The 27,042-nt window shown below is 41.9% G+C and overlaps 1 protein-coding gene across 2 annotated transcripts in view; it reads left to right on the forward strand.

Moving 5' to 3' along the window:
- The first annotated feature begins 6,425 nt into the window (after nt 1-6,425).
- rlim.S (ring finger protein, LIM domain interacting S homeolog) overlaps nt 6,426-27,042 on the forward strand; it is a 21,878-nt gene continuing 1,261 nt past the window's right edge. Inside the window, exons 1-4 of one of the 2 annotated variants that reach the window (XM_018231910.2) lie at nt 6,426-6,584; nt 18,664-18,859; nt 23,943-24,026; nt 24,861-27,042. The exon at nt 24,861-27,042 is cut by the window's right edge and continues 1,261 nt beyond it. In XM_018231910.2, the coding sequence (XP_018087399.1) occupies nt 18,691-18,859; nt 23,943-24,026; nt 24,861-26,458 (1,851 nt within the window). In that variant the 5' untranslated portion in view covers nt 6,426-6,584; nt 18,664-18,690 and the 3' untranslated portion in view covers nt 26,459-27,042. 2 annotated transcript variants of the gene reach the window in all.

The following is a 27,042-nucleotide window of genomic DNA, read 5'->3' on the forward strand; positions in this document are numbered from 1 at the left end:
TCAGAGACAAATCACAGATGGGAAACTCCACCCTTGTGCTTACTTCTTGAAGAAATTCTCTCCAGCCGAGCAAAATTATGACATTGGGAATCATGAGCTTCTGGCAGTAAAATTTGCACTCGAAGACAGGCGACACTTCCTGGAAGGAGCACCTCTTCCCATCACCATTTATATGGATCACAAAAACTTGGAGTTCATCCAGACTCTCAAGAGACTGAACCCTCGTTAAGCTCGGTGGGCACTCATCTTCACAAGATTCAATTTTGTCCTTACATACCGCCCTGGCTCCAAGAATCGGAAGGCAGATGCCCTATCCCGAAGCAATGTACCGGAGGGTCGCCTCAGTGAAAAGCAAGAACCGATTGTCCTTCCACAAAGATCATTGCTTCCTTGTTCTCTCAACTGGCTAGCCAGATCCTAGCAGTCCAGTCCTCTGCTTCCGCTGATACCCCCATAGGTATGGTATACATGCCACCAAGTACCAAGTTCCGCACCCCCATCCTTCAGCAAAGCCACTGTTCCAAAAGACCTTTGAGCTTGTCAGTCGTTTGGTGGCCTACTCGGAAGGATGTTAAGGACTTTGTGGTGGCCTTTGCCATTTGTGCCTCTTCTAAGTCTAGTCACTCTTGCCCTTGCAGTCTTTTATAGCCTCTACCAATTCCTTCCCGTCCTTGGACTCACTTAGCTATGGACTTTATTGTCGAACTGCCACCTTCCAAGGGGAACACTGTGATATGGGTAATTATTGACCTCTGCAGCAAGATGGCACACTTCATTCCTCTGCTTAATCTTCCCTCTGCCAATGAACTCTCTCAGTTGTTCAATACAATTCAGTATATCTTCAAGGCTTTACAGTGGAGATTGTATTAGACAGAGTCCCAGTTTGTGTCCAAATTCTGGCACTCTTTGTGTAAAAACCTGGGTATTGCTCTCCAATGCCTATCACGTCCAATCCAACGGGGGGAAGTAAATCAAGAGGTGGAACAGTTCCTGAGAAGTCATGTATCCCTCTGTCAGGACAATTGGGCCAATCTACTTCCCTGGGCGGAATTCGCTCATAACAACGCTTGTCATGCCTCCACTGGTAGGTCGCCCTCTTGACCGTATATGGGCAACATCCGCAAGCCTTTCCCCAAGACTTCCTCTTGTCAGATGTACCAGCGGCTGATCATATAGCCTACATGTCTGCCATTTGGTCAGCTACTAAAGCCAATTTGGAGAAAAGTTCCTTGGCCCACAAGAGTTATGCTGATCACAGATGGAAATCTTCTCCTTTATATAAAATTGTGGACAAAGTGTGGCTTTCTACAAGGAGCATTCATCTCAAAGTTCCTTCCCCCAAAATGGGTCCAAGACTTGTTGGTCCATTTCCCATTGTGGAGATTGTTAATCCTGTGGCTGTCAGACTTCAGCTTTCCCCTGAGATGTGAATTCTTAATGTGTTCCATGTATCTCTGGTAAAGCTGACAATCGTTAGTCACTTTTCTTCAGAACAATCTCCCCCTGCTTCTGTCACCGTGGATGGTCAACAGGAATACGAAGTAGAGAAGATTTTTGAATCAAGAATTTCTAGAGGATCTCTACAATTCCTGATCCACTGGAAAGGTTTTGGTCCCAAGGAGTGCTTTTGGATAAAACAGGCTGATATCCATGCACCTCGACTTGTATGGGAATTTTACAAACAATTTCCATGGAAACCAAGATGTGGGGGCACTGTCAGGAGCAATGGGAGTGCTCCGTTCTGGAGCAATTCGCTCTCCGTTCAAGATAGTGGTGCCCAGCCCAGCGCACTGACGTCATCAAGCCGTGCCTAAAGCGAAATGTCAGCACGCTGAGGAACTGCGTGAAATTTGCAAATAAAAGCCCTTCCAGGTCACAGGTTGAATGCCCGATAATAGAAATTACTGGCTTGTATTCCTGGGTGTTCCTAATTTATTTGCAGTATTTTCCTGGACTTTTGACCTTGCCTTAACCTATTGACTTTGATTCTAGCTGCCTGAATTCTGACTACATCTAATCTTGATCCCTCTGGTTACCTCAAACTTGAACTTTGCCCTAAAGCTTGCTCCTTGGTCTGGACTTCTAGCTGAGAGGCCCCTGCCAATGTCAAGACGGAAGGGAACATTTCTTCTGTGAATGTCGAGATGCAAGGGGGCCCATTGCATTGCTGAATATCTAGTTGTAAGGGGGGACCATTTTGTCACTGAATGTTGAGTTGTAAGGGGGGGCATTGCATCTCTTAAAATTGAGTTGTAACGGGGGACTATTGCCATCTGTATCTGCCATCAACATCTGTCAATGTTGAGACATAAGAATGGACTATTGCATCTCTGAATGTCAAGACATGGGGGGGACCATTACATGGAAAATGTGATTTTCTGTTGCTATGTGTAACAAAATTTGGCACATGAGCAGGAGAAATTAGTGCGACTTTCGACAGTGAAATTGCACCAAGCTAAGTGGACTGAATTGGGTGGTGGTGAACTTCATGGTACTAGTGATGGAATGCACAGAAAATGTGATTTGCTATTGCTATGGGTAACAGAAGTTGGTAAATGAGCAGTAGAAATTAGTGCGACTTTAAATATTTGGCGCAGTGTTGTGGTAAATTTTGACAGTTAAATTGCACCACACTAAGTGGACTGACTCAGGTGGTGGTGAACTTAATGGCACTAGTGGTGGAATGCTTGAGAAATGTAGTTTGCTATTGGTAACAGAATTTGGCACATGAGAAGTAGAAGAATTTGGCACACGAGGAGAAATTAGTGCGACTTGCAATATTTGGTGCAGTGTTATGGAAAATTCAACAGTGAAATTGCACCAAACTTAGTGAACTGACTTAGGTAGTGGTTAACTTCATGGCACTAGTGGTAGAATGCGTGGGAAATGTGTTTTGCTGTTTTTGGTAACAGAATTTGCCACATGAGCAGGAGAAATTAATGTGACTTGCAATATTTGGTGCAGTGTTACAGTAAATTCTGACAATGAAATTGCACTAAACTAAGTGGACTGAGTCAGGTGGTGGTCATCTTCATGGCACTAGTGGCGGAATGCACGGGAAATGTGTTTTGCTGTTGCTATGGGTAACAGAAGTTGGCACATGAAGCGGTGAAATGTGTAATTTGGCATATTTGGTACAGTGTTACGGTACATTTCAACAGTGAAATTGCACCAAACTAAGTGGTCTGAGTCAGGTAGTAGTGAACTTCATGGCACTAGTGGTGAAATGCTCTGGAAATGTGTCTTGCTGTTGCTATAGGTAACAAAATTTGGCACATGAGCAGGAGAAATTAGTGTGACTTGCAATATTTGGCGAAGTGTTATGGTAAATTTCAACAGTGAAATTGCACCAAACTAAATGGTGGTCAACTTCATAGCACTAGTGGTGGAAAACAAAGGAATGGGTTTTGCTGTTGCTGTGGGTAACAGAATTTGGCACATGAGGAGGAAAAGAATTCGGCACATAAGGAGAAGAAATTAGTGTGACTTGCAATATTTAGCTCAGTGGTATTGTAATTTTGACAATGAAATTGCACCAAATGAAGTGGACTGACTCACGTGGGGGTCAACTTGATAGCACTAGTGGTGGAATGCATGGGAAAAAGATAGTCTGATAGTCTTGACTGTGTGCATTTAAATAAATGGTCTGATAGCTTGACTGCTGTTCTGAAACAGTCTGATAGCTTTACTCCAGTATTGTGGAATATAGGCAGCGTACAATGAAAACAAGTTTCCAGGCAGTCTTAGGGATGTGAAGATGTGATGGAAAAAAATACCAGCCTTCATATATTTAATCTAATATCCCTATTTATAACATTGGCATGAAGAATAATTTTTGGCAGTCAGGCCAGAAAATAACAGGCCAGGTGGCAACTCTTTTAGGACAAGTGGACATGGTTGAAGAGGAACAATTTTACCAGTGCTGTTTTCCATAAAGGCCATGTAGGATAGAAAGCATCCACTGCTCTACAGAATGGGAAAAAACATTAGCTTATCTTTTGACACCGTAGTCAGTTGGGAACAGCAACATAATTTTATATATAGTGCCACGTGATCACAGGAAGGAGAACATTTTTTTGTAATGTCAAATGGAACTAGTACTCTCCCCAAAGTACCGTAAATGACTGCTCATACCCCTACACTGAAAACCCCACATATTCAGCTTGCACACTTAGAAACCTGCTTAACACCTTGACACCCATGGCGTATAAACAGTGCCCCTCCCAAACCTGGAAGGGAGCTTCAGATTTGCTCACTGCAGTCCTTTTCTCTCTAAGGAATAACTGTTCCTGACATGTTTCAGATGTAAAGCTGCCATACAAGCTCCCTGGCAGGGACGTAACTCGAAGAGGGTTTGTTCGCAACTGGGCCCACACCCCCTGCATACCGGTAGTTCGCGATGTTTTGAAGGACACAGAAAACTGTGTCCAGAGGGGGGTGAGGGGGGCGGCTGCACAGCCTGCACCCTGGTCTGACCCTCTTTAGTTACGTTACTGCTCCCTCAGACAGAAGAGAAAGGTTACAACTAGTTTTGGCACTGCTTTTTCCAACCAAAGTTGTTTGTATTGAATTTGTTGTGAGATTGCCATGTCAGTCGAGACAGGAAATGTGAGACTTGATGGCAGTTACAGCAAACAGTGCTAGGTTGGTGGGAAAGTTTTGCCAAAAAAGCAAGAGACCCTAGTGCCCCATAACATGGAACTTTCTCTACTGTATATCACTGATTGTGTTTTGATAAATGCCATCAAGTTAAAGCAACCAGTTTTTGAGAGTGAAATCTAAGAGTAGCAGTGTAACTATGCCCACACAAAAACACCACCACACACTTCTACACTACATAACACCTAGCAGTATAAATGTAGTTTCTTGCAAGTCTTCTCCACCTTTTTCTGCATTTGTTCTGTGCTCAGCTTCTGCTGTTTTCTTTTACACTTCTGCTCCTGTTTCTTATTATTTACATCCCCTTTGCTTCTGCCTTCTCTTGTACCCCCAACAGTCGCAGGGGGCCGGACTGCAGTGCTTGCATTCTCTATAGCATTGAAATCCCCTCCTGGATAGGTGGACAGGTGCTGAAAGCAGTGCCTATGCACGCTGGGGCTGGGGGGCCCAGCACACTCTTGTTATGCCCCTGGTGACATGCATGTGGTATAACCTGTACCGTACTTCCACAAAACAACAATTCCCTTCCTGGAGTAGGATAGTCCAGGTCCCCACCTTGCTGCTGCTTGCGCCACAACACCCCAACCACCTGCTATTACTCATTCTTGGAGCAGGAATGCACAGCTCAGATATCACTTGAGAGGGCATTATATATCTAGCTATATACCAGTGGTTGAAATGAGCTTGCCATTCTTAAAGAGAAACTCATAGGATAGGTACCTAGCCAGTATTCCACTGGCCCGACCAGTAAAATAATACTTGGGGAAAACGCTATTAACAGGGAAGTTGTAAAAACGAGTCTGATTATGAGTATATCCGCAAAAATCTTTTTTTTAACCTCATAAACTGTCCATTACAGGCCCTCAGAGGAATTTGTACAGATTGCCGATTCCTCAAGCGTTTTATAGACTTCTTTAAATGACATCATTATTTTAACATGATCTAATCCTCCATTATGTTGCAAGTCAATTAATCCACCTGCTGCATGGAAAAAAATTTAACTAAAGTGCTCTAGCTAATCATTAGAACAACTGAACTGTGCAGCTGTAGCTAGGAGTAAAAAAAGAAGAGCCATTATTTTTTTTTTTTGCTAGAGCAATTGTCCTTTTTTAGATTACGGGCAAATGAATTACAATTAAATTGAAAACTCATGAATAATAATTCCTGCAGTTTAAGGTCCCCCTTCAGCCCTGCCTGCTGAACTGCCACAAAAAAAATCCACCCCAAACTGCTAGCATTTCATTTAGTTCACTTATCCATTTATTATTAATCTGCGTCTTTGTAAACATTCCTCTCTATCTTAAGGAAACTTCATCCATGTATTCCTTCATTTTAGAAATGCCCTTTAACCACTAATGTCATCTTGTGAAAGGCCAGAGATCACTCAGTAACCACACTGTAGTCTTTATTAAGCTTTTATTAAAGGCACAGTAACATGAATTTTTTTTTGTTAGAATACGTCTTTTCTGTAGAGGACAGGAAGTGGAGTTTGTGTAAGTTATTTTCTTAATAAAGGCTTTGCTATTTTAAATTTTATTTTGTGTTGGTGTTTTTTTTTTGTTGCATTCTAAATAATTTTTTTGTAAAAAATTTTGATGTTACTGTTCCTTTAAGTAGTTAGTAGACAGACAGCATTCAATCATCTGGAACTAAACCCATCCACGAACTAAAACTAAACACATCAATCTCAGTTCTCGCCTCGAGATGGCAGCAGCCATCAGCTTGGCAGATTGACGTCAACACGCTCTGCACGTTAACCACGTTTTAGAACTTCCCCCATCTGCCCCTCTGAGTTGACTCCGCCCTGCCGCCTTCTCACTTCCGGGCTGCCATTGTAACAATGGAGAAAATGGCGGAGTAAGGAAAGGTCTGGGCGGAGGAAGCCGGAATCTAGCGGAGACCGGAGCGAGGGGCCTCTCTCCGTGGTATGTGGGCGCTAACGGTAGCGACGCTAGATTCACGTTGGGTTATTGGTGTTGTAGGGAGTGTAGGCAAAAGGGCGCTCCATAGCTATTGGGAACAAGTTGCGTAAAGGCATAGTACGGGTGTCCTGGGTTGCGCTCCTGGGGAAAGGCTAGGCCGCAGCAATCTGCTGATGGTGTAAGTACTCGCGATATAACAGGGATCGGAAGCAATCACATACGGACAGACGGTTGCCACCTGGCCAAATGATGCTGACCCCAATGTTACAGGGAAAAAATCTAAATATACAGGGAGGCCGGTATTATTTTCCAAAAAGGTGGCTACTCCTGTACCCCCACGTAAGACCTGCTGCGATCTTGAACTGCGACTCTCACCATTTGTTGGGGAGAGTGATGTCCCGTGAGTGCTCGTTCGCTACACCCCCTATCCGTCTGCTTATCTATCCGCTGGCACCAATGGAAATCCAGTAGAGAGCTTCGCTTGTACGCTGCACTACATTCCTGCCTTGTGTTGTTATTATCTGCTGGAGCTGCCATATTGCTTGTTACAAGTCAGGAAATCTGCGACTTGTTTCGTTCTGATCGATTCATGGTGTTGGAGTATTTCTGTGGGAAGAACCTTCCAGTAATATGCTGTAGGGGGAGTTGTAATATTAAAGAGCAGTAGAAAAATACGCAGGCTATGACTTCTATAATGTCCTCCCCAAGCAGAATCTTTCTAATTAATCACGTTTTTCTCATAGTAACCAGTCTGGCTTACTGGCAAACCATAGCAAATTGTCTTCATTCTTAAGGTGGCCATAGAGGTAACATGTACTATCTTTCCTGTGACTATTGGTCTCGGGAAAGAGTTTTTCAATACAGACATTTAGTGCTAGAGATATACATAATCAGAGATATACATAATCAGAGATATACAGCTAGAAACAATAGAATTGAACCAGTATCTGATGGTTCAGCAATAAACACTGTTCGTTGTTCCGATGTCTGTCGGCTCGTCTTTCGCTGTGCTCGCGCTATATATTGTAGAATATGACGTTTCACAGATCAAATCTTTTTGTCTGTTGTCGCCTTTATAGTCGTGATGACATTCTGCAGTGCTGCATAGAGATTAACCATCATTCCCGCCCCTGTTGTTTTAGGGCCCCAACCCATTTACACACACCATGGCTGATTTTTTGATTAGAAACTTCTTAACCTGCTTTTGGAGTGTGCAAGGAAAGCGGCGTACCCAGAGACAACCCATACTGGCATGGCAGATAATGCACTGCCTGAACTTAGAACACCAATGTGATGTAATGTTAGCCACTGCTGACCTATATGAATGTCGTTGTCTAAGTGGTAGTACACTGGTCAACGCTAAAATGTCAAGGAGTTAATATTCTAGAAGAGCCAACCAGGTAGTGTAGCCGGTATATGCTATTCCAAACCCAGTACTCTTGTGGGTGTATCACCTACCCACTTTGAATGGACTTCACTAGGAGTAAGGTAGCTGGGCAGATTTACTACAGTAAGAACACAGAGCGTTTCAGGTGCTCGTAAAAGAAACACTGGCAAGAAAGAGAGAGATGAGTTCTCTGTTTGAAACTTCTTAACCTGCTTTTGGAGTGTGCAAGGAAAGCAGAGTACCCAGAAGCAACCCACGCTGACATGGCAGATAATGCACTGCCTGGACTTAGAACACCAGCCGGACAGTAATGTTAGCCATTGCTGCCCCATTTGAATGTCACTGTCTAAGTGGTGATACACTGGTCAATGCTATTTGCTAATCAATAGCTCCTTGTATAAACTGGATGTGCAGTGGTTAGCACTGCTTCCTCGCCGCATTGGGTGCTTAGGTTCCGTTCCAGCCAGGGCATTTATATGTTCACTTCATACTTGTGTTTCCTCCAGTTTCCTTCCACACTCCAAAAGTATACAAGCACTTTAATAGGCTTCTGATAAAACTAACCATTAATGTAGTGAGGACCTTGGACTGCGAGCACCACTGGGAGTACGGTGAATGATTTTATGGAATGACAACACTGTATAATACGTATTTATGCACGCCATATTCACTAAAAAATGTCAATTAATATTCTGGCGGAGCCAACCAGGTAGTGTAGCTGGTACATGGTATTCCAATCCCAGTACTCTTGTGGGTGTACACTCACCTACCCACTTTGAATGCACTTCTCCAGGCGTAAGGTAGCTGGGCAGATATACTACAGTAAGAACACCGAGCGTTTCAGGTGCTAGTAAAAGAAACACTGGTGTGCTAGTGCTTCTGATGGAAAAATAATAAGCTTACATGCAAGCTTGCCAGAAAGAAAGAGATGAATTCTCGGTTTGCATATGCGAAAGGCTGGTATTGTTGGCTCTCAGTAAGAGCCCTATGATTCATCACCAGATCATCCATTTGGGCCTTTCAGTAAGTATTCCAGCATTTCCTTTTGTAGGGATTCAAATCCAGCTTCAACTTTTCAGAATGATACGGTTTTTGGTTCTGTTCCTTGAAACATGCTCAGATGAGTCAGAGTAAATGCTGACATTATTACCTGTTAGGAAACACTTGATATATTGACATTTCCCCTTACGTTGTGATCATACGCAATGAGCACTTTGTGTATGCCCACGTTATTTGTACATATTAGGTAGCGCTCAGTTCAAGGTGTTGGGAATTATCCTATTGTTATACTTATTTTTCAGGGCTTCCTTCAGCAATTTAAATAGGAGCTTCCTGCTCCCTGTTACAGATTGGCAGAAAATGTCTTCCCACCCCCTTCATTATAAGTTGAGTTATGTAAGGATGCTAAGCAAGTGGGTTGTGACTTTTGCTAAAGGCAGTTATGAAATCCAGGAAGTAAGGCTGAGTATGAGCGAAACAGTGATTATATCCAATATTAACATGTCACAATGTATGAGCTTGGACTACCTTTTGTGATCCTTAACTTTTATGTATGGATTTGGAATATAGCTGTGGTAGGAATGGATTAATAAGCCCCAAAATACATGTTTCAGATTTTACTTGCAGGTTTCGATTTTCCAAATCTGCTTTTCTGCAATCTTGTTCAATGTCAGTATTTTATGTTCCGTAGGAATGTTGCATTGGTCGTTTAAGCACGTGACCACAGAATAAGACCCGCATGGGTAAATGAATCCGCTTTTCCTTGGAAAAATTTAATAGGGTTCTTTTGAGTGATTGTTGCTGTTAAAGCGTTGATATAGTTAAAGTTCCTTCCCTCTTAGTCTTGAAACCTGATTTGAATCTAGTTTGGTCTGTGCATAAAGGTATATATTTCTTTTTATTGATTTTTCAAAATAAAATTATCAACACAAGCAGGTATTATGCTGTTCAGTACATTTGTATAGCAGATGTTTTATTAACAGGGTATTTGTTTTAAAATGTTATTATTCCCTGTTGTCGCCATAGTTTTAGCATGAAAAAGCTCATAATGGATATAAAAAAGTTTTAAGAATGGGGGAAGATGTAGGGGAATATAGAGTAAAGTTTAGAAAAGTGAAGTGAATTAAAACAGATGCACTGCGTGAGTTTATTTGAGGTGTTTCACAAGGGATTTTCAGGTAGTGGTCCTTGAGCTTTGGATGTACAAGTCCCATTTGGACCAAATTTTTTCAAAGTTCGGAACTGTTCCTCGGAGTCTAGCTGTCATGTATTCCATATTTCTCATGTCTTTCACTTTTGAGAGGACTTCCGGTAGTGTTGGAGGGTTGGGGTCTTTCCAGCGTTTTAGTATGTAGTTTGCTAGCCTTTGTTCTGAGGGTTTATTACTTGGGATTGGTTTACCCACAAGCGTGGACCAGAAATCAAGGTCTATTGGGTGTGCAAGAACTGTTGATAGGAGTTATTCTGCTGCTTTCCAGAAATTAATTTGGGGCAATTCTTCATAATATGTTCCAAGGTGCCTAGGTTGTCACAATGTAGCCAGCGAGAAGTGGAAGTGTTAGGATAGATCCTGCCCAGCTGTACTGGTGTATAGTACCAGAAGAACATGGATTTGTATATGCTTTCTTTATGGCGTACACATGAGACGCTCTTCCTGTTGTTCTCCCATATCTCTTCCGTATCTTTTAGTGATATGGTCGTGGATGTAATGGATTCCCATCGCAGCATATATTTGTGTTTTGGGAAGGGGTCTGTTGGGAGGTTAGTTAAGATTTGGTATAGCGTGGAAATCATTGCTATTTGGGGTAGGCCACGCCGGCATTCGACAGGCGTTCGTTGTCGTTAGCTTCCGGACTTTAGATTGAATATAATGGGTAATTAGGAGGTATTCAAAGAAAAAGGACGAAGGAAGCTGATATTTGGCTTGAATTTCTCGGAAAGTCCATTGTTTGTTAGTAAGGGGGTCAAGAAAGTCACATATTCTAAAAAGGTTGTGTGGTCCCCAATGTGAACGAAAGATCTCGGAGGTCCCAGGGATAAATTGGGGGTTGGCTAATATAGACTTTAATGTAGAGTTTTGATCGGCCAGTGTTACATCTGCGCCATATGGCGGGTCTAATTGAGCCCATGGTTTTAAGAGGGAATTTGAGGTCCCGGTCTTGAGTCCATAGATATGTGTTAAGATGGATGGGGTGGGTCCATAGCAGTTCTATATGTGCCCATTTTGTGACTGGCTGGAGGGTAGTCCAACCCAGGACCTGGCGGAGATGTGCTGCCTGATAGTACTGCTGAATATCTGGTGTTGCCAGGCCTCCTTGTGATTTTCTTGCCAGTATGAAGTAAGCTTTAGTCAGGTTTATCCCCAGGTATTTCAATGATTGCTGTTTCCATTTATAATGGAATCTGGATTTCAAGGCCTCATTGGTAGTAGAGTCCAGGTTTTATCCATATTTAGTTTATAACCAGAGATTTTGCTGTAGTAGTAGTTGATGAAGGTTTGGGAGAGACGCTACAGGATTTGTCAATGTGAATAATACATCATCCGCGAACAACAAGGATAAAAACTCCTGATCTCTGATTTTAGGACCTGTGATATCTTTGTGGTTGCGTATAGCTGATGCTAATGGCTCGATGCTCCATGCATATAATAAAGGGGACAAGGGGGCATCCCTGATGGGTCCCGTTGCGGATAGTAGCTTCCGGCAGTTTAAGGGTTGCCATTGGAGTGGAGTACAGATGAATGGCTGTGAGAAAGGGGCCTCTTATACCCATATGTTGGAGAAGGTCAAACATATAGTGCCAGTTCAGTCGGTCAAATGCCTTTTCCCCATCCAGGCTCAGGAGGAGGGCCGGTGTAGAAGTCTTGTTTATAATTTCAGTAATGTTGACTGCGCGGCGAGTGTTGTCCACAGCTTGTTTGCCAAAGATGAAGCCTACCTGATCTGCATTGATAAGTTTAGGCAGATGCTTGCTCAATCTGTTGACCATTATTTTAGTAAAAATCTTGAGGTCCGAGTTCAATAGAGCTATCGGCCTATAGCTTCCACATTGGGTCGGGTCTTTGCCTTCTTTGTGAATTAGAGTGATATAAGATGCTAACATGCTGTTGGGTATTGCAGTGTCATCTAAGAAGGAGTTGAAAAGCTTGGTCATACAAGGTATTGGCTTATCCGAGAATCTCTTATAGTAAGCGTAGGAAAACCCATCTGGGACAGGGGATTTTGAAGTTTGAAAAGATTTCATAGTGGTCTTGACTTCATCCTCTAGGATGGCTTCATTCAGAGATTTAAGATCTGTTTGAGATAGTTTTGCATGGATGTATTGGGTTAAAAAGGTTTGTCGCTGGTTTGTGGTTCTGTTTGGTATAGCTCTTGGCAGATTTCAATTGTAGAGCTCTTTGTAATATTGTTGGAACGTCTCTGCAATTTCTTTGGGTGAGTACGTCATTAGTCCATCCCCTTTATCTATTGCAGTTATTGCTGTCTGATTACTTTGTTCTTTCGATTTCCTGGCCAGTAGTGAATGTGGCTTATCTCCTCTCTCATAGTATTTTTGTCTAGTCCAGCGAAGGGCTTTCTCTATATCCTGGGAAAGAAGTGAGTTTAGTTCTTTTCTGACTTTGCTAATTTTCCCATGCAAGGAAGGGAGAATCGTTGTTGTGAGAGAGATTCCAAATGTTTCAATTTCCTTTTTAGGTTTAGCTTTGTCAGAATTCTTAGTTTTTTCCTGTGAGTGGTGATGGCTATAAATTTGCCTCTGATGACCGCCTTGTGAGCTTCCCAGATTGGGTAGATTGGACATTGAGGACGTGTTCAGTGTGAAGTATTCTGCGATAGCTTCAGAAATCTCAATGTAATTCTCCTACCGCACACCTGTAGTTCACCAATCCTGCAAGCTGGTGGTGCGTTCCTTCTGTTAACCCGGCAGGGTCCCTTAGCAACCAAAGTGTAAAAGAAACGGATCCGCACACACTCCGATTAATGCAGTCGGGGAATATCCCCTTTTATTCAGCCACCAAACATCAATGTTTCGGGGGGGGGGAACTTTGATGTTTGGTGGCTTTTACACTTCAGAAATCTCAAGGCATATATGGGGATCATTTAAAAGTGTCTCATTAAGGGGTCAGTGTGTGGGTTTCCTGGGTGTCAGTGAGAGATCAGTGTCTATCAATACTGCTGAGTGATCAGTCCAGTGTATTGCGACAATATCTGTTATAGGGTATGAAAGGAGATTCCTAGAAATCAAGAAAAGTTCTAACCTTGAGTATAGTTGATGTCGGGCCGAGTAGAAGTTGTAGGTTCGTTCGTTAGGGTGGTTGATTCGCCATATATATCTGAGGTCTAGCTTACGAATCAATTGGCGGAATTTCTTACATTGGATACCATATTGTTGAATTTGTGGGAGGTCAGATCGGTCCCTGGCTTTGGAGAGAACTAGATTGTAATCTCCCCCTATAATCACTGGGATCTGATATTCTCCTTTGATTTTTTAGGACTTTTTGAAGGAATGGTACTTGGCGTAAATGTTCGCAATTTTAAGTAGTTTACTTTTGAGTTTGCCTGTGACAATCCAGTATCGTCCCTTTGTTTCTGAGTGGACTTTGGTGACTTCAAATGGACAGTCTTTACGGAACAATGTAATGAGTCCTGCTTTTTTGGCGGGGGTCGTGGCTTGAAATATTTTAGGGTGAAATGAGATTCTTGGATAAGGGCAATGTCCGGTCTCAATTTGTGAATCTCTCGTATGGCCATGTATCGTTTCATCACACTATTGAGGCCATTAACATTTAGGGTTAGTATCTTCACCATTTTATATTATGTGTGGTTTTGCTATGTGGAGAGGTGAGAAATCCTGGTCTGGTAACCCTTGTAGCAGAGTTTGTACAGCATAGTGCATAAAACAGAGCCAAGAGAGGCTGGGGATTGCAGTCATAGAGAGTAGTAGAGAACAAGTGGTTGAAAATGGTTATAAAATCTATAACAGTATCATCATAACAAAACAAAACATATGTTAAGCATAGAAACAACGTATTTTCAATGTGGTTTACCAGTCTATATCCGTTGTAGCTCCTGTATATAGATCGTGGATCTATTCGGAGCAGGTCAGCCGAGCCTGAAGGGCGTAACGTCCTGGTGGACAATGGAAATGAGTAGGTAGATCAGGAATGTTTTTCCCGGATTTCGCCATCATCGGGATGTGTAATCTTTTCTATGGTGGGTTGATTTGCAGTGTGAAAAGTCGCTTCAGGTGGAGGTGCCTGTAGGGGTTGTCCTTTGTGTGTGGCTTTTCGGCTTCTCCCAGATAGGTGAGATGGCTTTCCAGGGTTGGGTGTTCTGTGCAGAAGTGGGTTGATTCAGGTCCAGGGGTGTTAGTCTCAAGTCCTTGAGGTATTGGGACGTATGTGTCGAGTCCTGTAGGATGAATTGCCTGTTGCCCTTTGTAGCGATTAATTTAAATGGGAAACCCCAGTGGTATCCTATGATATGACTTCTAAGATGCTGGGTCACTGGATGTAGGTCTCTCCGCTTATTTAGTGTTATAGGTGATAGGTCGTTAAATATCTGTATTTTGTGACCTTGATGTTCAATCTGCGGCACTTTGCAGCTCTTGGATAAAATGCTCTCCTTGCTCTCAAAATAGTGTAGGCAGACTACAATGTCCCTTGGATTGGGTGGGTTAAGCTGTCTGGGGCCCAGTGCCATGTGTGCTCTGTCAAACCTGGAGGCCTCTGAGGGTAAGTCCGGGTTAATGGTAAAAAATAACGACCAGAGAAATGCTCTATCTTGTGGAGCAACCGTTTCTGTCAGATTGTGGCGTCCAGATCTGTTCTCTAAAGGTGGCCATACATCTGGAACAGATGACAGCCCAGGCACAGGCTCTGCACTCAGAGGAGTGTATGGGGGGCCCCGACGGGCTTCTCCGATCGGGCCCCGACGGGCTTCTCCGATCGAGATCTGGCCGAAAGTCGGCCAGATCTCGATCGGATGGGACAGAAAATCCCGTCGGATCGCGGCCGCATCTGTTCGTTGATGTGGTCCCGCGATCCGACCGCCCGTTTACCGAATGCTAGGATCCAATCGTTGGGCCCTAGGGCCCACGATCGGATCTGCCCGATATTGCCCAGAGTCTTGCTGCTGAGATTGCTCCTCTGAGTGCAGAGCCTGTGCCTGGGCTGTCATCTGTTCCATATCGATGCTCCCTGGTGAGCTTGGAGCTGGGGATTCAGGCAGGGCCTCTGGTTCCAGCTCGTCAGCGCCATCTTGGCTCTCTCTGGGACGCGACGGTGTTTTCTATAGGTAGGGAGACTTTGTGCCTGCTTGTTCTTTTTTCTGGCGTTTCCCCATAGCTGCTGTGTTTCCACTGCTTAGACCCGGTGTCGGTATCTTGGCTATGCGATGCTAATTAGCGGGTTTATTTTCCCGATGATGCGGGAGCTCTGCCTATGTGCGTCTTACTCGCACCATGGCGCGCATGCGCCCCCCTGCATAAAGGTATTATTGTTATGTTGTAATGTGCTTCAGATGTGTGTGTGTGAACATAAAATACTGACATTGAACAAGATTTTAGAAAAGCAGATTAGGAAAACAGAAATCTGAAATATGTATGGTACGTTTGTGTTTGTATATGTATATGTGTATCTATATTGACTGAAGTTATTTTCATGCAAGGTTTTGCCCACTAAATACCTAATTGTAGGCTTTTCAGTAAGGACAGCATGATTTAAAGAAAAATGTACTACTCGGTGGAGATCTGCACCAGTGGAAATGTATGGTTTCTTCATGGCAGTAGAAAACAGGGACAATACACAAACATTTATCATAAGGAATAAAATGAGCTTACAGTTTGATCCAGCCACTTCTTGTGTTTATGGAGCTCATTGTGATATAAGCAGTAGGAGAATTAGAAGAAATCCCATGTACCAAAGGGTTTTTCTTTTCCATTTAACAATAGCAACTGTCATACATAGACACCCAAAAAAGGGATTGTGGTGGTACCTAGATAGATTAGTGCATGACCTCAGGGTGGCTCTGCTTTGACTTGTATATGTTGGTATGTATGAAAGCGTATTTGGAAATTCAGATTTTACTGCTGTTTAATTCATCTTATAAATGCTTTTTACTCTATCCGCATAGAGTACCATAAGATTGGCCTATTTACTTAAAGAAATGTTATATGATTGTCTTTAGTGTATGTAGATAAATGCCTGGTCTTTATCATGTTTACATGTTTTTTGGCTGGGTATATCCTCTCGGAAATAGCAGGTCATATGCTGAGTTTGTTTCAGGTTTATTGCAAGAGAATTGTCACGTCCTAGTATATCATTGTGTAAAATTGTCCATATGTTGGCAGACATGAGCTACCAGTCTAGGGGGCCCAAAGAACATCAATTAATCTCCAGATATCTTATCAGACAGGTTTAGATATCCCATTATTTGAGGCCACATTAGCCATTAATGCAGCCCTTGTTAATGGGAATGCTTAGGCCCCTATTATGAATAGGTGGCCAAATTAGGCAAAGATCTATCATTTGATAACCTCACCAAGCAAACCGAGCAAAATGTAACATTTATGTCTAGCCTAAAAATTGGGCAGTTTGAAAATATACTGGGTTTTTTTCCAGATGGGGGGCATATATAGAGCCTGTCCTACTTGTTACTAAAGGGCCTATTTATTCTGCTGTGTAAAAATGAACATTGCCAAAAAACTGTGTAAAAAGCCGTGTAGGATAAATGGTGTCTTTATGAAGGTATGTACGTGTTCCAATGGGGAAATTCAAGCAGCAAGTTCCAGCAGAAGACTAGGGGAAAAAAAACGGATATAAAGTTGCGATGGTTGGACACCATATTTTCCCATAGCATTTTCAAGCAGCTTCTTACAGTTACACCGGATTTGTATACAGTGGTATGCGCTCCCAGACAATTTTAACACAGCATAATAAATAGGCCCCTAAATGCATAGCCCGGTATGGTGATTGGCAAGTGATGTTGGTAGTGAGATCATTGCCAATAAACTTTCAATTTAGATTATCCTTCTTTTTCACACTGAAAGTTGGTGTTTAAATGGCAAAATGTGCACATGCTCAGTGTGGTCTTGGCTGCTTAGGGATCGTCATAAATTATCAAAACCGCACAAGTCAAATAATATCTACCATAGAAGCCGATACAGTAAAACTAATTAATAGTCAGAATAGGGGGACTGCACTGGGTCCTGTGTGGATTTTATAGTTTTTGTATTGTTTAATACAAACTTTTTCCAACTCTGCAGCACCAGCGGCTGCAGCAAAACAATCCTTGAAATAGAATCCTAGTTTATCTGTTTAAATCTGGCTCCATGATCTTTGTCCCTGCAGCTGTAGTTGAAAACAGTAAAGGGGATGTAAAGGCAAAAATAACATCCAATACAAATCTGTACACAGTCACAGACTGCTCTACAGGGAAACAAACAAAGTTGCTTGAGTTCTGCATTGCTGGGAAGTAAGGCGGGGGCTCCCCCTGCTGTTCATAAGTATGATTGTTTCCCTGCAGAGCAGTTAGGCACCATCTGACAATTCTTATACACAGCATTAAATGAAGGGAGAATTTCACTGCATACAATTTTTCTTATAAAAACGGTACATGTTTTTTAATTCAAGTATATTGAAGATAGGTTTCTTTTTCATTAAAGAAAGTAAAAATGGGATTTAATTTTTTTTCCTTTACATGCTCTTTAAAGTAATGAAAATATAATGTCCTGTTGTGTTTGTTTCAGAAACACTACTATAGTTTATATAAACAAGCAGCTGTGTAGCCATGGGGCAGCCATTCAAAGCTGAAAAGGGAGAAAAGCACAGGATACTCAGAAGATAACAGAGAAGCTCTGAAGTATACAATGGGATTCTTACAAACTTATCTGTTATTTACTGTGTACCCTGTGCTTGAATGGTTGCCCCCATGGCTACACAGCAGTTTGTTATATAAACTATAGTTGTGTTTCTGAAGCAACACACCAGTTTTATCAGTACAGAGCAACACTACATTATTCCTTTAAAAAACTTAAATTTTTTTGGTGTTACTGTTCCTTTAAGAAATTCTTAAAAGTATGACTGGATAGTGTCTGCTCCCCTTTTCCATTATCTACAAGGCCTGCTTCATGTTGTACAGGTATGGGACCTGTTATCCAGAATGTTCGGGACCTGGGGTTTTCTGGATAACGGATCTTTCCGTAATTTGGGTCTTCATGCCTAACGTCTACTAGAAATTAATTTAAACATTAAATAAACCCAATAGGCTGGTTTTGCTTCCAATAAGGATTAATTATATCTTAGTTGGGATCAAGTGCAAGCTACTGTTTTATTATTACAGAGAAAAAGGAAATCATTCTTAAAAATTTGGATTATTTGGATAAAATGGAGTCTATGGGAGACAGCCATTCCGTAATTTGGAGCTTTCTGGATATCGGGTTTCCGGATAAGGGATCCTATACCTGTACCTCTTAGAAGTACGAGAAACCACCTTCTGCTCTGTCACCTAAAAAGTTTGACCACCCCACCCCTTGTTACAATGCCATAAAATTTAGACCTAATTTCATACCACCTTTTTCTTGATGCCTTTCATAGCCCTTTTAGACTTAAATAGCTAGAACAGCAGTATTGGATAACTACTTCTAAATACATATAAGCCATGGATAAAATTACATGAATTGTTTTTTTCTCTTTAGACATCATTATTGTATCCATTCATCATCATGGAGAGTGCTGATTCCACGGGAAAAGGGAGCATTGAACAGTCCGAATCTCAGCGCCAAAGCCAGATGGACAGGCTAGATCGAGAAGAAGCTTTTTATCAGTTTGTAAATAACTTAAATGAGGATGACTACCGCCTTATGAGAGATAACAATTTATTGGGTACTCCAGGTAAGTTTACTGTTCTTTTGTTTAGAATACTAAAAAAACTTGCATTTTTAATGCCCTATCTGTTGTGAAGAGTATTGAAATATAAAGAAGACCAAACAGTAATAATGTGAAAGATGAAGGTCTGCTGATGTGTAGTGCACTTTTTTTTAACACACTTTAGTTTACCGTATATACTCGAGTATAAGCCGACCCGAGTATAAGCCGAGTTACCTAATTTTACCTAGGAAAACTGGGAAACTGTATTGACTCGAGTATAAGCCTATACTATATACTTGCTATATAAGTGAAACAGAAAGTTATCAAAGATCGGTGCGCTCACGATTGAAAAAGCAAATTGCCAGTACCTAAAACGAAATATAGTGTAGCGTGCTTCTTTCCAGGGGTTAATTAAAAATCGGAAATGTATTAAACAGAAACATATATATTCAGAAATAAGTATAGGAGTCATTCTTTTAAAAGCTCACATATACTTCCCCCTTCAACACAGCTCACCATTTCTGACTGCTTTATAGTCTTCTGTGTTGTGTCCCAGCATAGCTCTCTACTTTGTCTCGTTTCCAGCCCTCTCCTTCTGCAGCATGGGTCAGGTACTTCCACAGCAGAGCTCACTTCTGCCTGCACAGTCACCTTTTTCAGCCCCTCCTTCTCCAGTCTCACTGTTCAGAGATGGCCACTTTTGCCTGCAGGGTCACGTTTTCCTTTCACACAGCACAGCTACCCGCCCACTTCTCCTTCTAACCGGATCTCAGGACAGGCATGCAGGGAGGATTTTGAAGTTTGAGGAGCCTTAAATCATGGGGGTAAGGGCTTTTTGACCTAAAAACCTAGCGTTTTGGTAGGGGCAAGCCTTAAAAAACCACTGACATGCTATCTCGAGTATAAGCCGAGGTAGACTTTTTCAGCACATTTTGAGTGCTGAAAAACTCGGCTTATACTCGAGTATATACGGTAACCTGTATATACTCTTACTATACACTCTTCAGGGATGCTGAGAATTGTACCACTGTAGGTCACCCATGCTGTTTTTATATGCATACACATGTGCCTATCTGCGCAGTACTGCATTGTCCTCCATATGTAATAAAAGGCATTAAAGGGGTTGCTCACCTTTGAGATAACTTTTAGTATGATGTAGAGAGTGATATACTGAGACAATTTGCAATTGGTTTTCATTTTTTATTATTGAAGGTTTTTGAGTTATTTAGCAGCTCTTCAATTTGCATCTCAATCTGGTAAGTAAGGTCCAAATTACCCTAGCAACCATGCATTGATTTGAATAAGAGACTGGAATATTAATAGGAAATGGCCTGAATAGAAGGATCAGTAATAAACAGTAACAATACATTTGTAGCCTTGCAGAGCAGTGACGCCCATTTGAAAACGGCAAAGAGCCAGAAGAAAAGGGCATTTAACTAAAACTCTAAAAAATAAATAATGAAAACCAATTGAAAAGTTGCTTAGAATTGGGATTTCTATAACATAATAAAAGTTACCTTAAGGTGAACCACCACTTTAAAGGAACAGTAGTTACACAGCAAAGGCTCGGGTTACACAGCAGATAAGCTCTGTAGAACATAATGGTGTTATCTGTTATCCAGTGGCGTAACTACCGGAGGAGCAGGGGGTGAGATTGGGCCAGGGCCCGCACCCCCTCAGGGCCCCCCGGCAGCTCGCACGCCACTTATTCTGGCCCGTTCCGTGCGTACGGAGGGGGACGGGTTGGCCCCCTCTAGTTATGTTGCTGCTGTTATCCACTATTTAACCAGTGCCATATTGCCTTTTTTTCAATTTCGGCCATTGCTACACAAGCAGCTTGTTTATATGAACTATAGTAGTGTTTCTGAAGCAAAAAGATTGTTTTTACCAGTGCAGGGCAACCGTACATGATATTTTCATTGCTTTAAAACACTTTCATTTTTTTCTGTTACTTTGCCCAGGAACAGTAACGCATAACAACCAATAAGATGCTTACTTTGAAACAGGTGACTAGTAAATTCTACCTGCTGATTGGTTGCATTGGGTTACTGCCCTTGGACAAACTTATTGCCTTTATTACATAACCCCCAATATCGTTAAAAGTAACCAGACACACCATCTAAGATGACATGTCACTGGACAATTTACTGCTGAGTATCAAACTGCCTCCAAAAGCATTGTCGGCATATGAATTTTATAAGCAATCAGATGAAGCAAACGTAACATCACATGTGCCATTCCAAACACTGATTGGAACGGTGTGAAGGTCACTTTGAAGAAGTGGAATAATAAATGGATTTTCACCTTCTGCCTGTTTGGCAAATTCCTGGAAAACCTTACCTGCATAATGCCAATGGCAATATTTGGTGGAGGCGGAAACATATTTTCTATTTTTGGGCTTGTCCTGCTTCCATTGAATTAAAGCATAAAGCTACTGTATACAGTGTCAATGAGAATGAGTTTGCTAAGATGTGTGGAAGATTTTCTGAACAACCTGTGGGATGAATTGGAACGATACATGCAAGCCATCTCTGATCCCAACCATCGGACTCCAACCTTACTTTTGAGGCTGAATTGAAAGAAATCCCACTAATGTTGTAAAATTATAATGCAAAAACTTGTGGAATGCCTCCCCAGAAGATTAGAAGCTGCTTTAACTTCACAGGGAAGGTAAACTTCATTGGTTTCAGAATGAAATGTCGAACAGGCAGGGATGTAAATCCTTTGGTCATGAACTGTATCTCCTAGCACTGAATGAGAGTCACCTTGTTAGCTTCTGTTTGGCTGTCAGGTTTTAATTGGGGATCTTGTATTTCGTTACCTGGTTAGCTTCTGTTTTGCTGTCAGGTTTAAATTGTGAACCACCCCTTTAACCAAGCTACAGCCATAGAGCAGGTGGTGTGGGACGCAAGCAAGGCCTTTGCACGTGGGACTTATATTTCACTAATAAAGGAGGCCAGGGGTAGACAAGATGCAGCCCTAGAGGTATTATGTAAGAAACTTTGTGAGTACTCGGATAGCCCATTGGATCAAAAGGGTGAGACTGGCGGTCGCCCAGAAGGATGTTAATCTGACATATATACTGTACATAGATATTCACAGTTGGAATTGAGCCGGACTGCCTCCTGGTATGACAAGGGGGACAAGTGTGGTAAACTCTTGGCTTAACTCGCTAGGGAGCCCTCACAAACAACATCCATTCCTAGACTGGTGACAACAGGGGGGTGGGAAGTAACAGAGCAGAATCAGATCCGTTCCGAATTTGTTGCCTTTTACGCCAGCCTTTACAAATCCAAAATACATTGTTCCCCAGAAGCCCTAACCCAATGCTCTGATGTTTATCCTAAGTGTAATTTAGACCAAGGCAATTTTTTACATGTATTTTGGCACTGTCGTAAGATTCAAAAATTTTGGCTTACAATACTTAACTTTATGAATACTTCTCTTGGGCTACCCAATATCCGGTCCCAACGTTTTGTCTGCTGGGGCACATGGAGGATCTCTCTTTGCCCTCAACTGACAGACTGTGTACTCTGCAGCTTTTACACTATGCCAAAAAAGCAATACTGCTAACTTGGAAAGCAATGGAACTTCCTTCCTTGGCCTTTTGGATTAAACTATTAGGCGACGTGCTTCACCGCCAAAAATTAACATATATGGCACGTGGATGCCCGGCCAAGTTCAAGAAGATCTGCAATCGCTGGCTAGAGAACCCGCATACTGACACTATGACACCATAAAAAGGATTTACTTTTGGCTAGTTGATAGCTGTACACACTGTTAGTAATGTAAAAGACCTCTGATTTAATGAAGAGGAAGCCCATCAATACCCATTCCTTTCTCTATAACACCTTTTTCTTTTCTTCTTTCTCCACTCTCTCTTGTTAATTAATGTGAAAACGTTAATAAATAAAAACTTTTTTTAAAAAAAAAGAAATGCCTGTCATCACAACAGGAGTATAAGGGGCAGATTTATCGAAATTTAAGATTAGAACTCACCACAGAAAAACTCACACCTATTCATTCCTATGGGATTTTTACAATCATATTTATCAATGGAGTTCACCATTTGATAAATATGCTTTTAAAAATCCCATAGGAATGAATAGGTGTGAGTTATAATCTCACGTTTTGATAAATCTGCTGTAAGTGTTTGAAAAGACAGTGTAGACTGTTGGTTTAAATTTGTATGTCCCTGGGAGGAATCCTAGTTAGGACTGTCTATCCACACAGAATTTCTGGCATATGCATTCTTTTGATATTACTACTTTGTAGCCCCATGCCCTTCTCATGTGTAAATAAAAATACATGATCATATACATAGGAGGAAATAAATAGTCTTTGAGTTTATAATCCTTTTTTATGCTAAATGTCATTAAAGCAGAAATATAAATCAGTGTTGTTTGCCTTTAGTACAAACCTTGGGTGCCTTGGTCATTTAAAGGGGTTGTTCACCATTAAGTTAACGTTAGTATGTTCCAGAATGGCCAGTTCTAGGCAACTTTTCAATTGGTCTTCATTTTTTCCGTTGTTTTTGAACGATTCTTTACAGCTTTCAAATGGGGGCCACTGTCCCCATCTCAAAAACAAATGCTCTGTAAGGCTACAAATGTATTGTTAATGCTACGTTATATTACTCCTCTTTCTATTCATGCCCTATATTACTGTCTGTTATTCAAATGAATGCATGGTTGCCAGGGTAATTAGGACCCTAACAACTAGGTTGAGCTGCTGAATAAAAAGCTAAATAACTCAAAAACACTAATAATAAAAAATGAAAACTAACTGCAAATTGTCTCAGAACATCACTCAGTCATCACACTAAAATTTAATTTCAAGGTGAACAACCCCTTTAAAGGTGTCTGAGTTTGGCAGTTGGTTGGGAAACCATGATCCGGACACCTTGGCACTAAAATAGAATGAATATTGGTGAAATAGAGCAGGAAAAGGTTTTGTTTGGCAGAGTTTCTTTTCTATGTATCCACTATCATGATAACTTAACTGCTAATTTTATGTTGCCTGTGCTTTCCTTATTGCTATGTTTCCTTGATATGCATTTTATTGTTCAGAGTACTTATGGATACTGCTTTTCTCTTGTGTATTACAGGGGAAATTACTAAAGAGGAATTGTTGCGAAGACTTCAGCAAATCAAAGAAGGTCCTCCACAGCCAAGTACAGAAGAAACAAGAGGTACTTGAGCTCTTTTTGCACTGCTGACCTGCTTATCAAGTTTTGTGCACCTTTATGGGTATTACCTATTGGTTATAGTAGGTTTAGCTGTTTTTTCCTAAAATGGTACCCGTCATTCAGACATAAAAAGCTCCTCAAATTAAACAGGAAACGCAAGTTTTTTGTTTTTTTTTTGTTTTTTTTTACATCACCATACCTGTTATAAACATATTGAAAAATCTCAGCTGTCAATCCTATATTGCTACAGCAGTTATTTTAATTTGTGTCACTGACCTCACACGCCCCCCTTTCTCAACACTGTTCATAATTGCTTAACCTGGGCATCAGGTCCTCCATTCTCATCCCATACACAAGATTTTGGTACGATGCATAGCTTGCCTTAATAACAGTGTCCATAAAATGCTGTTTACCTGCTTTCTGTGACTCTGGAATTATTTGGACAAGTGTTCCCCTTTAAAGGACTAAAAAGGCTGACTCAAAAGGGGAGGGGGTCAAATTCTTAACTTTTTTTTTTTTTAAATCTACACTGACGGTGAATAAAAGCATGCTTATCCATGGTGGTGTTCTTAGATTTTCCTGGTGCATTTTTTTCCTTACCTTCATGGGCCTGTGTAACCTAGTGCATTCATTAACACATTGCCACCTCCAATGATTCTTACTTTCCTTTTCCTTTAAAGCACATATGTTGCGAGTACATTCAAGAAATGTTTTTTGACACATGCATTTATCCTTTTTGTTTTGCCTTGAGAGGTTTACTGTGTCTAATTTTAGTTAACGTTTTTTACTATATCATTACATCAGATCTAATTTATTTAGGCGATTCTGTCTCTACAGGTGGGGACCCTGCAGAGGATTCCTCCAATGGAGATTCTATAATAGATTGGCTGAATTCAGTGCGGCAGACCGGGAATACAACACGAAGTGGTCAGAGAGGCAACCAGTCCTGGAGGGCAGTGAGCAGGACAAATCCAAACAGTGGTGATTTCAGGTTTAGTTTGGAAATCAATGTGAATCGTACTTCTGGCAACCCAAGTATGCCTTCGCTTGACCAATCGGCTGAGATGCCTGGGGCTGAGGATATGGAAGTGAGCAGTCAGGGTGAGGCTGAGAATGAACCTGAACCTATACCGATTGCCACAAGGTCAGCACCAGCAGAGGTGACTGTAGAGGAAGCACCAATACAGAGGGGGCAAAGGAGGGCCCGAAGCAGAAGTCCAGATCAGCGCAGAACTCGAGCTAGAACTGATAGAAGCAGATCCCCTCTGCATCACGCTGTTGACCCACCTATTCGAAGGGCTCCGCATTCTTCATCACAGACTGTTGATACTTCCAATACGGAAGAAGCAGAGGGTAGCTCTAGGACTAGGCACCATGTTAGTTCTCAAGTGCAGAACAGCTCTTCATCAAATGAAACAGAGGGTAGCTCTAGAACTAGACAGCATATTCCAGCTAGACAACAAGTTCTTGGGACTGAAGGTCAGAGCCAAAGCACTGTTCATCTGTCAAACCCAGAGACCAGAAGCTCTTCCCAAACACCTCAAACAGACTCCTCCACTAATGCAGAGACTACAGGTACCGGACAGAGGCCTCCCACCATTGTCCTAGATCTGCAGGTAAGGCGCGTGCGCCCAGGTGACTACAGGCAGAGAGACAGCATAGCTAACAGGACACGTTCACGCTCTCAGACTCCCAACAACACAGTCACATATGAGAGCGAAAGAGGAGGGTTTCGCCGCACTTTCTCACGGTCTGAACGTGCTGGAGTTAGAACATATGTAAGTACCATCCGTATTCCAATTAGAAGAATCCTGAACACTGGGCTCAGTGAAACCACATCTGTGGCCATCCAGACGATGCTGAGGCAAATAATGACTGGCTTTGGTGAGCTCAGCTACTTCATGTACAATGATAATGATACTGATCCTAACAACCCCACAGCAGTATCTCCTACTGCAGCAGTTCCTGGTGAAGCACAAAACAATGCAAACGCAGAGGTCAGAGCTCCTAGTGCTGAGCCTACAGAACCTGTTGCTCCAGTGGAAACTGATGAAGGCAGCAATGTTTCAACTACTGCTACCAGGAGGGAGGGCCGCAATAGCAGAGGGGCTGTCACATTTGAAGAAAGTGGATCCCTACCTTTTCTTAGTCTGGCCCAGTTCTTCCTGCTTAATGAGGATGATGATGATCAGCCAAGAGGACTCACCAAAGAGCAAATCGATAACCTGTCCACGCGGAACTTTGGTGAAAATGATGCCCTGAAAACATGTAGCGTGTGCATAACAGAATATACAGAAGGGAACAAGCTGCGCAAACTGCCTTGTTCTCATGAGTACCACATCCATTGTATCGACCGCTGGTTGTCTGAAAATTCTACCTGTCCCATCTGTCGCAGAGCGGTCCTGGTTGCAAGCAACAGAGAGAGCATTGTGTAAATCCTTTAAAACAAACTGTTAGTTACGACCCTGTCGTTTCCAGAGCCTCAGAAGGGTCTGGGACGGGGGAGGGGGAACGCTTTTTATGACCACTTTTTGAGTGGTGCTTTAAATTAGGGTTTTGGAGTGAGTTGTCCTGTTTGATTGCACATTTCATTTTCCTTCTGCATTTAATTGTGTTAAAGAAATGTGTCACAGTTCACCAACAGGTGATTGGCCTGTCTAAGGACAAGTATTCCTCCACCACCTGAACATGTATTAAGCAAGGACAATTGTTTCCCACAGCAGTTTTTAACTTTCTGTGCTGGAACGATATGCAAGGAGCCCCTTGGCACTGGAACGAGGACATGAACTTGCCGCCAGGATTGATCTTTGCATCCCTCACCAAGTTTTCTTTTAAATAAAAAACATTTAGTTGCAGGAGCTGCTTTAAATGTACATGTATATGATTGTATGTGTATTTCTTCTCTTTTCTTCTTCAGTGTTTTTTTTTGGAATGAGAGAGTTTACTTCAGCCGTGTTCTGTGGCCATATATCATTGCACAGAACTGTAAATATGCACAGATATTCACTGTTTTATATTT

The sequence above is a fragment of the Xenopus laevis genome, chromosome 8S, assembly GCF_017654675.1.
Source record: "Xenopus laevis strain J_2021 chromosome 8S, Xenopus_laevis_v10.1, whole genome shotgun sequence".
Classification (NCBI taxonomy): Eukaryota; Metazoa; Chordata; class Amphibia; order Anura; family Pipidae; genus Xenopus; species Xenopus laevis.